Below are 10,643 nucleotides of genomic sequence, written 5' to 3'. Positions count from 1 at the left end.
CAATGAATGTAGCAAACTGTGACTCCAACCTACTTATTCGGGAACCTCATGCTGTGCTGGATGAAAGGCTTCATATATCACTGCCTGTAAACATAATGGTCATAATTTCTTTTTTTTAAGCCTCAAGTGCTTATTCTTTGTTTCTCTTTATAAAGGCCACAACATAATGCAAAGTCAACTACACCAAAGGTCACTAATTTCAATGGGCCTACCTGTAAAGGCTGTTAAAAGCGGCCAAATCTTGCTCCCATTGAGTTATTGCAATCTATAGGTTGAAACTGGTCTGTATGTATTGATCATCTCAATCAGATCTTGTGTAAGTAAAAATGTGTTGTTCAGGCATAAACCCTAGCAGCCAACCCCTGTGGCTGCATACAAGGAGCCTCTTGTTGAATCCTGTCTACACATGTGCTGCCAATCACTGTTTCAGGGAAGGGGAGAGAAATACTAATGAGGGGATGAAGAACCCTAAGCATCTGCTAGGGCTAGGAAGAAATCCTCTTGGATGGAGCCCGCAGTTGTGCAAAACTATCTCTAAACAGAGAGAGCAATGTGTGTCATACTGACAGCACTTGCACATTTGTTCCGGATGCCTGAGATGTTTTCTGAGTTTAAATAACTATAGGGCTAGAAAAATATTCATATTTTCTTGAAGGGAATACTACCAGTCTGTGTGAAGGCACAAGAAGAGAACTTGCAAATGTGTACTTACAAACTTAGCTTTCAAGTATTCGTAGTCAGCTATCAGGTCCTCTTTGCCAAATAGGAGACTGCGGTCTATATCTTGCCTCAGTCCTCCTAGAAGATAATTTATAATGTTAATCAACATGATAATCATGTTGATTAACAACATGATTGTCTCATACAAAGGTTGGTGCAGTCCAGATATTGACATGGCCAGCTCCAGGTTCTTGGACAGTAACAGCCTGATAGATCTGTTCCTTTTTTGCAGCTAAAGTGGATGTTAGAGAGATTTTCTCCTGAATTCCTGGCAGGGAACAAAAATCACCTCCTTCTAACCAAGGCTTGTGATTAAACATTTTGGATAATACATCAATTATTAACACAGGTATTATTATAGAGCCACATATTTCCATTAGCCAGCTGTGCTTGAGAAATTCTGGGTCACTGGTGTATTCGTCACATCACATAACGATCCTTCTCTCAATGGAAAAATGCAAGCCTCCCCAATATAGGGAAGGACTACCAAAATGGACAGTGTGGTCAGGTTCTATGAGGAAGGAACTGGACATGCCAATGTTTTGCTTACAGAGCAGGGGAGGTTATAGGAATCCACGCAAAGAATACAAAAACATTCCTGGACGAATAACGGTACTAGGAGCATCTCCTGGATGTGCAGCCAGGAGTTTCTTGGGCTTGACTGAATTAAGGTGTGTCCTTAATCCAGGTGACACAAAGGCTGAATTGAACCCCAATCAAAGAGACTCCTGAAGGGACTCATTCTTGGGTTGCTGATAGGAGAGAAGTTCTGGAGGAAGAATCTGAAAGACTATCCAACTGCTCTGGCCACTGGCAATTAAGCTGAATTGCAAATGAGATTATGCCAGAGTGGGGAACCCTATTTGCAAGGCCTTAGAGAAGGGTGACACATGGATGCCCCATAGTGCTTCAGCCTTCTGTTCCATGGCCCTTAGATCCATGGTCTCGATTAGAAGGAGTCATGCCTCATCCCGTCCAGGGTGAAGTACTGGCAGATCTTCTAAAATGTCTGCTAAGGAACCAAGATGGACTCAGGACAGACTGTTCTTGTTTGGAAAGGGAAGTCACTGGCCACACCCTAAAGCAGCATACAACTTTCAATAAAACCATTAAAATATTTTATAAAATAATGCAAAAGTAAAAGTGGCACAAAACAAAATTAATCACATTACAACAATCGCCCACATTCAAAAAAAAAAAAAAAGGTTGCAGGAGGAAGTGATCATTCTTGCTTATAACCCACATGATAATTGGGCTCTCCCATTTCTTGAAAATATGATCAAGACTTGCATATTTTCTCTTCTGTTATTTGTAACTTAAAGGAGTTAATAAGAACAAGAACAAAGTGCTTATTTTTGTACAGGACCTGCTTTATGACATCACTTCCTGCTTTATGACATCTTACTTCGTGCCCTCAGCAGGAATCATGAATGCTATTTGGCCTGCTGCATGAAACAAATTTGACACTCCTGACCTACAGCTTGAAAGGTAATGACCAGCATTTTGAATTGGGGTAGGAAACAAACTAGGGGCAAGTGTAGACCTAACAGCAGAGCCTCCTGCTCTGTACAACTGGCTCCTGGCAGCAGCATTTGCAGTTTCAAACACTCTTCAAAGTCACATCTGGGTGCATTGCAACAACCTAACCACAATGTAACCAATGCATGTGAGCCAGGGGGTCAGATTTGTGTTTTTCCAGAATAAGGATGCGAGTATATGTCATGTGAGGTGAGTAGAATTGTACTCAATGCCACCTGCATATTAAACATCAAATGTGGCAATTCCTATGCTGAATGTTGCTAGCCCCAACATACTAGAAGAACAGCAAAGGAGGAACGTGTGGGGCAAAATCCATAACAGCTCCAAAGCATCATGATTCAAGAAGGTACTTTTATTTTCAAGGACTACTTTTGAGTCATCACTCTTTTAAAGGGAGACAAAATAATGTACAAATTCAGAATACAACCATTAGAACAATTACAACCTAAGAGACAAAGTAAGAATGCAGCTGCTTTCTATGAGGTACTTCCTAATTCACCTCTTACAAGAGATACCCAAGGCAGCTAATGATTGGCCCTCCCAATTTTTTCCGCAAAATACAATAATAATAAAAAATACAACCTATAATAAGAAGCATAACAATAAAGGCAGCAACCAACCATAAATCAATGCAAAGAGAAATCCATACAAAACAAGTCTTACGCCCCTACTGGAAGGCCAAGGGGGAGAGGTCCAATCTTAATTCTACAGGAAGGGAGTTCCATAACTGTGGCACTGCTACTCAGTAGGCTCTCCCCCTTGTTGCCACTAGCCAAGCCTCAGAAGTTGACATCATATGTAGGAATGCTCCCAAAGGGGCTGGCCGCTTCATAAGGAAGTAAGTGTATCATTAAAATATCCCAACCCTAAGCCTGGAAGAGCTGTAGAAGCCAAAATCAGCACCTTGTACATACTGCATTTGGAACTGAACTGGCAAACTAGTGCAGCTGGAGGAGAAGCTGTATAAGAGTCTAACTTCCTTACTACACCACAGGGCTGTTGCATTCTGCACCAACCACAACTTCTGAATTGCCTTCAAGAACATTCTTCAAGTTGAGTCTCAATGTCACCAGTAAATGGACTACCCTAGCTAGGTCTGAACAATTCAGCAACGGCAGCAGCCAGTGCACCAGCCAAAGTTGGACAAAGACCTCCTCCCTGGCCACTGCCACCACCTGGGTTTTCAAGTACAGCAATGAATCCAGGAGGATCCCAAGACAACAGAGCTGCTCCCTCAGATGGAGTGCTATGCCTTTGCTGATCCAATCTGCTCACAGGTCTTTGAACCAAGGAGACTTGTGCTTTGTCCAGATTCATCTCAAGTTGGTTACCCTAATCGAGTCCCGTACTGCAGTGTTTCTCAAACTGTGGGAAAGGACCCACTAGGTGGGTTGCGAGCCAATTTCAGGTGGGTCCCCATTCATTTCAATATTTTAATTTTACTATATTAGACTTGATGCTACCATGGGATGTGACTGCATTTGGGGAAATGTTACAGACCTGTACTTTTAACAAGCTACTATGTATATTCTTTTAATAATGAGAGTAAATGGGACTTACTCCTGGGTAAGTGTGCGTAGGATTGCAGCCTATGATTGTTAAATTTTTCCTGCTTGATGATGCCACTTCCGGTCATGTCATCACTTCTGGTGGGTCCTGACAGATTCTCATTCTAAAAAGTGGGTCCCAGTGCAAAATGTGTGAGAACCACCGCCCTAGTGACCTCAAACTTCCACTGCTTGATTTCCACTGCTTCCATGCCATTCCATGGAAGACACATAGAGTTGAGGGGTCATCTGCATATTGGTGACACCCAATTCCAAATCTCTGATTTACTTCACTGAATAGTTTCATGCAGATATTAATTTTTATTATGCCTTACATACATATGTTGTTATATTACGGATATATAGTAATATGCATTCGAAAAAAACCAGAAATGAATTTCTATTAAATAAAAATTGGAAAAAGTTACCTGTTGATAGGCTCACAACTGTTCCCACCATGAATGTGATTAGGGTTGCTAATGGCCCTAAATATAGATATGAAATGCTGTACCAATATTCATAAATGGGAGGTCTGGAAGAAAAAGATGTCGTAATATTACATTATGCACCAATGTATTTTGGTGTATTTTACATTACGCGCCAATATCAACAAACTTACTAAAAAGATACCATAGTTTAATAAAGTTATTCAGTACAACTTAATCATTGAAAAGGGGGGGGGAGAGAAAAATCAAAACTTGAAGGCTCCCCATGCAAGAACAGAATCTGATAGCAAGCAAACAGAAAGAGGCTATTAAAGGAGAAATTGCTGATGGGTAGCCCAAACCGAGAAGGGCTGCCACTGAATCCTGCACCTCCTGTGCTACCACGGGAGGCGCCTCAGGAGGAGGGGACGTTCGCTCCCTTCCCCTGAGTAAGGTAAGCAGCCCTGCAATGGGGCTACTCACTTTAGTAAGGGAAAGGCACTCGTGTAGGGCACACAGCCCTACACAAGTGCCTTGGATCCTGCAAGCAGAGCTCCGCAGACCCTCCTACCTCCCTCCCCCGACACACCTCCTGCCCCGCCCCCTGGCATGCCTCCCTCCGCCTCCGCTGGCCTCCCCCCTCCCCGGAACGCCTCCGTCCCACCCCCCATTCCGCAGCTCGGCGATCCATGAGACCGCCAAGCCATGGAAGCTGGGCGACCGCCCCGCACTAGTCAGCACCAGCTTGCACTGAGCTAGCACTGGTGGTGAGCCCTGCAACCATGCCTTACGGCACATTTGCGACAGTGCTTAGCGCCGCCGAGCACAGGATTGGGCCCTAAACCCTCAGAATCAACATGATATGTGCAGAACTTGGGCTCAGTTGACTGCTGTAACTTGGCCTGGTGAGATCGTAGCCTGTGCTTTTCATGAGCCAATAGACAGTTTGAGTTTGTCTGCGCCAATAGTTACGAGGTTTTGTCTGAGCCAATTGGCTCACTGTTGAGCAAAATGAACTATGTATGACCATGTAACAAGCTCTTAAGAGTTGAGAGGGGCTGAGGCAGGAGATTTTAATGCCGAGTGCAAATAACTTGAGTGCCGTGTGCAAAAAAGGCTGCAGTACCATTGAAGGAAAGCTAGAGGGCTGCCATGTGCAGAGCCACTGAGGATATAAAAGGGGCAGCACCAGCACAGAGAGCTCAGAGACCACCAGGGAAGAGCTGCTGTGAGCAGGGCCACTGAGAGGAATTTTATCAGGGGGTACAAAGTTTCTTTTGGGCTCCTTTGCAAAGGGGGAGGGGTCAAACGGAGCAGGGGAGGGTGGTGACTGGAGAGCAGAATGGGGGGGGCAAAATAGGATGGGGGGAGGTTAGAGACAGCTGAATAAGTCTTTGGAGCCCAGGTCTACCCACCCAGGTGGCATTAGCAACTAGATACAGTAATATGGAAAACCAGACACACTCCTAAGTATCTCTAAAATCTTTCAAAAATAAAAAATCATGCAGAAAATTAGCATCATCATATTTAGGCTCAAACTAGAATGGAAAGTGTCCTGTGTGCCCCAAAACATCCTTCTGTAGTCCCTCAACTGTGTCCCTGAACTCCTATATGCTCCTTCATGCTAAGTGGATCCCACAAGCCAAAGAGCTACTATAGCAGGCCAGTTGCCTCCCAGGTTTGACACTGTGTAAAGGAGCATCATGTATGCATTCCCTGACCCAGCATATATGGCTTGCCAGTAGCTGAAGCTGCACGCTCGTGGTAGTGTCCCCAGCATCCCATGCAAGCAACAAGTTTGAGTAGATAAGAAAATGTAAAATCCTAGGAAATTTCTGGGGCCCCTCCTTTGGCTCCTGGGCCCACTTTCTGACCCTGGGCCCAGGTACAAATTACCCCCTTTACCCCCTCTCCTAGGCACTGGCTGTGAGGAGCTTTGGAGAGCAAGCTCTGCAGAGAGAGAGACCTCCGGGGAAGAGAAGCTGCGAGGAGTGAGCTGGGAGAGACCAAACCACAGAGAGGAGCTGGACAGAGCTCTGCGGGAGTGCTAAGGAGAGAGCTGCTGGAAGGAGCCCTGAGAGAGCCTCAGCTAGAGCTGAGAACCAGAGGGGAACCTCCATTAAGCCTCCAGTTCTTGGCCTGCCTCAAGGCCTGCTGCCTGCCTGCCTGCCTGCCTGCCTCCCTCAGGTCATGTCTCAATTGGGGGAATTTGAAACAAGGCCTTTCCATTTATTGGTTCAGGTTCCATTCCTCCTAATAAAAAGCCTTAAATTTAGCTTGGTGTCAGTTGTCTCTTTCGATCCTGTACAACAAACAGAAGCAGTAGAATGGGCTGAAAGTGTAAGAATAAACTTTTATTTCATGTTGCCATGAACCTTCACTGAATAGGGCTTACTTGTGAGTAGACAATAGAAAAGGATCTTGGCCAAGGGGAAGGAAATTGCTAGTCAATTCAGCACTATGTTAAATGATATAATTTCCTTTCCAGCTAATTGTGGAAAAGCAATTTCTCAACAGTGCTTAGGGCTCTGATGTGAAAGTGCCCTAGCTTCTCACAAGGTTAGCTTTCCAATAAAGGAAATTTATTGTTTAAACTCCTAGGATGTGTGTGCTCAAGCACTGAAGAGCATTGCAGTCTCTCCCCCCTACCCCCTCAAAAAAAAAACAACACCCAGGGGAAAACCACAGAGTGGCCACAGAGTATAACAGGTGATTGCACAACCACTTCAATCACTGTGTAAACAATAAAGCACCAACAATATACATTCTAAGGCTTTCATGGCTGATAGGACTAACAATATTAAAACTGTTTGGGCTTGATGGCCATGGTCCAATAAAACCTCTATCTCCTGCTGTTTCACCTTCAATTTTGGTAGTTATTTTCAATGGTGTATGAGCACCAGAGTACTCCAAACCAATGTTTCCCAAACTGTGGGTCATTTTTGTGGGTCATGAAAGTTTTTTAAACATTTAAAAATACAGTTTGCAAAGCACCCTTGCCCAGTTCTTCTTGCAGAAGAAAATTGTTATCCCGAATGCTAAACTGTGGTCTGAGGTTACCTTCATACCCCCAAATGTTACATTTTACAATTTTCTTTAGTAAATAGCATGATGCAGATCACGTGTGAACCCAGTTTCAGCCTTTTGACCTGGCCTGAAAGTCCCTAACTGCACATCCTGCTCTCCAGTTCAGCCTTCTGGGTACCCTGGAAGGACTGTAAAGATTTGGGGAACCAAATTTGGGGATTTGGGGAACATATTATCTATAAGGTCTCTAGCAGCCTCAGGAGCACAAGACTCAGATAATTACTATTTTAGTAATTAAATATTAGATGATGATGATGATGATGATGATGATGATGATGATGATGATGATAATAATAATAATAATAATAATAATAATAATAATAATAATAATAATAATAATAATAATAATGTTTATCTAGTGGGTCTTGAAAAGTGTCATTTTAAAAAATTGGTCCCAGCGCTAAAATGTTTGGGAAGCACTGCTTCAAACCATTCTGGTTTCCTGGGAGAAAGTTGCACTCACCATAGGTGAGTCTATGAGTTGAAAAATTTACGCCTAAAAATTAACCCTGAGTTGACTTATACAGTCGATCCAGGGGTCGATCCAGTGAATGAAGCTGAGGCCTCTCGGAAAATTATGGGAAGCTGTATGGTGAAATGGGGGGAGGTGGAGCAGGAAAAAGGATAATTTAAATTAATAATTACGGTATGCAGAGGCAGCCATTTTAGCTTCTTCTCCAAATAGGAAAAGTGAAAGCACTTATGGGAACTGTAGTTTGTATGAGGGCTGTTGCTATGGAAGTGCAGCACTGTACTCCTCACAAAGCCTCACAACTCCCATAAGCACCTTCAACGCCCTTTCTGGTTGGAGAAGAAGCTAAAATGTCTCCTTTTTTTCCTTTTTGTTGCTGCCTCAGAACAGTTCCTAGCAAGTCATTTTCAAAGAATTTCACACCCCCTTATGTTTAGGGGTCTGGTTTTTTTTAAATACCAGGATGTAATCCTCATTTCCACCTGAAACAAAGTCCCAGGCTACAATTCAGTGCACTGTGACTTAAGAATAAAACCCATGGAAAGAAACGGTTCTACTTCTGAGTAAATAGGGTTGCATCTACATGTAGCTGTGCTTGCTCATGCTCATTCCATGTTGCTTGTCTCTCCGCTCTAAAATGAATTGCACACTCCCAGTTACGTGTTTTATGTTGCATAATATATGTAGAATTTCTGTAGAGCCACCAGGTACCTTAAAGAAGGATCTGATTAATGGTTCTATTGGTATGTTGTTTACAGTATACTACTCTGATAGTGTTTACAGAAAGGTTGTGAAGACCAGAATTTAAAAAGTTAAGAAATAAAATGTATCTTAGAGTCTGTTACTAAATTTTTAATAAAGTAGAGACTGTATATTTCTCAGGTTACAATTACTGGAAGGCAATTTTTCAGGATCTAGCATCAGGTAAAATTTAAAAAACCAGTCAGATCCCCCCCCCAAGTTTAAACCCCCCCCCCCCCAACTTAGGGTCATAGAAAATTCTTTGATTTTGGCTCAAACCCTGCCCTAGACTTATCTGTGAGATCGACTTATAGGCAAATATCTGCAGTATATAGATAGTTAGCTTGTCTTGTTCTTCCAAAATTATCCATTGTGCTTCTTGTTCCCATAGCAATGTACCCCTCTGATAGGATTGTACTGCTCTCTTGATTTCTGATTTGGAGTATCCATTTACTTGCAGAGCCTGTGTCAGAGCTTATCACAGATTGTACTGGCAGAGTGTTAGAACAAACCAATTTGAGACCTAACTATTACCCTACATTAAATCCTCTGAGGTTTAGCTTGGCATGCATGGATGGTGGAAGTGATTAATCAGTGTCTGGCGTTGGGGTGAATAAACTCAGTTCAGGCATGATAGAGTAACGATTGGTGGGTGGTTCATCTGTCTAGGGAGGTAGTGTTCAACCTTTCCTCATCTGGCCTGCACTTCCTTAAGAATCCAGTTAGCAGTTGGATGGTGCTGATAAATCCTACCTTGACACTGGAGGAACATCTGTTTCCACCTGAAACTGCCTGAATGATAAGATTGATTATTTTCTTAGAGTGCCTCTGCCTTCAGAGGTGTTTGGAAAGGGGTGACACAGGGAAGGACCTTTTCAATTATACTGCGCACCTGTGGAATCCTCATTCCCCAGGGAAGCTCACATGGTGCCTTTTCTAGCGTTGTTTCAGTATTAGACAAAGTCCTTCCTCAGGCTTTAAAAACTTTTTAATCTATGTCTAAGATGTTCTGTTTCTTATGGTGCTGACGTGCTTTTAAACAGCATGCTGCTCTCTGCTATTACTCTGTAGTTTTTATTGATTATTCTATGTTTGTCATTAGAACAGATTTTTAAATTGAATTTTATGAAAGCTATCTTGGGCAGCAAGAGATGGAAATGTATGATATAAAGGTCTACAATGAAATAAAATAACAAAAGCAAGTATGTTGATGGACAAAACCACATTACTCAAGTAAACAGAACACTGCTAAGTATTAGAACAAATCTAGAACCACATTCAATATGTGATTGATAGGCTGTGCAAACCTTGGAGCTGTTGGAGGCTTTGCAACCGTAGTGGGCACAGTCCAATTGAATGCATGGCAGCCTGCAGTTGAAAGGTGTAATGGCATTGTTCTGTGAGGCGGTATGGGGTACATTTGAGAACCAATTCCAATCCACAGCATAGCAGTAACTCCACAAATGAGACCAGAAAATGCACCCTAAGAAACAAAGTTATGCACACTGTCAGGATAAAAAACAATCAAAGTAACAAGTCATTCCCAGAACTAAAGGCCCTGACTTTTACCTTTAAAAGGAACTTAAACCACTACCAAATATTTAAAGTGCTCCTTTCTGGAGTGGAAAGTCGGGATATAAATTCTACTATTAAATAAATAAATAAATAAATAAATAAATGAATAAATAAAGCTGTCATATGACTTAGCAGACTGTAACAGCAATACTTGCACTTTCATCTGATGAGGGAGCACAGCATGGATGAAAGCAAAACCTTATTTAGCTTCAGTACAGGACTGGATGTTGCATCTGACAGTGTTCTGAGGCCTGGAGAGCAGGGGGAAACTCTGTGGGCCTCAGAAAGGCCTCCAGAAGTTTCGTAAAGGCAGTTCCAGTTTCTGTAAAAGACAGATGTGCCTTTCTGGCACCTCCAAAGGCCTTTCTAAGGCCTGAGGGCATAGTCATTTAATGTATATAATAATTCGTTGTCATGGTTTGAGTGTTAACAAACTATGGTTTGTGGCTGCCATGCAGTAGAGATTGAAAAACCACAAACTACAGGCTTGAACAAAATAAACTAGTTTGCTTTAAACCACGAGACGAGGCATGATTT

At 42.7% G+C, this 10,643-nt stretch overlaps 1 protein-coding gene across 1 annotated transcript in view; it reads right to left on the bottom strand.

The window, feature by feature from the left end:
• Positions 1-661: 661 nt before the first annotated feature.
• Positions 662-10,643, bottom strand: part of LOC136657572 (sodium-coupled monocarboxylate transporter 1-like) — a 73,478-nt gene continuing 63,496 nt past the window's right edge. The window contains exons 12-14 of the mRNA XM_066634490.1: positions 9,839-10,014; positions 4,235-4,338; positions 662-798 (exon numbers count right to left, since the gene is read on the bottom strand). Coding sequence (XP_066490587.1) covers positions 662-798; positions 4,235-4,338; positions 9,839-10,014 — 417 coding nt within the window. The remainder of the gene's footprint in view (positions 799-4,234; positions 4,339-9,838; positions 10,015-10,643) is intronic.

This window comes from Tiliqua scincoides, chromosome 7, assembly GCF_035046505.1.
Source record: "Tiliqua scincoides isolate rTilSci1 chromosome 7, rTilSci1.hap2, whole genome shotgun sequence".
NCBI classification, from domain to species: domain Eukaryota; kingdom Metazoa; phylum Chordata; class Lepidosauria; order Squamata; family Scincidae; genus Tiliqua; species Tiliqua scincoides.
The sequence above is the reverse complement of the archived record's forward strand: the minus strand, read 5'-3'. Positions and strand labels throughout refer to the sequence as shown.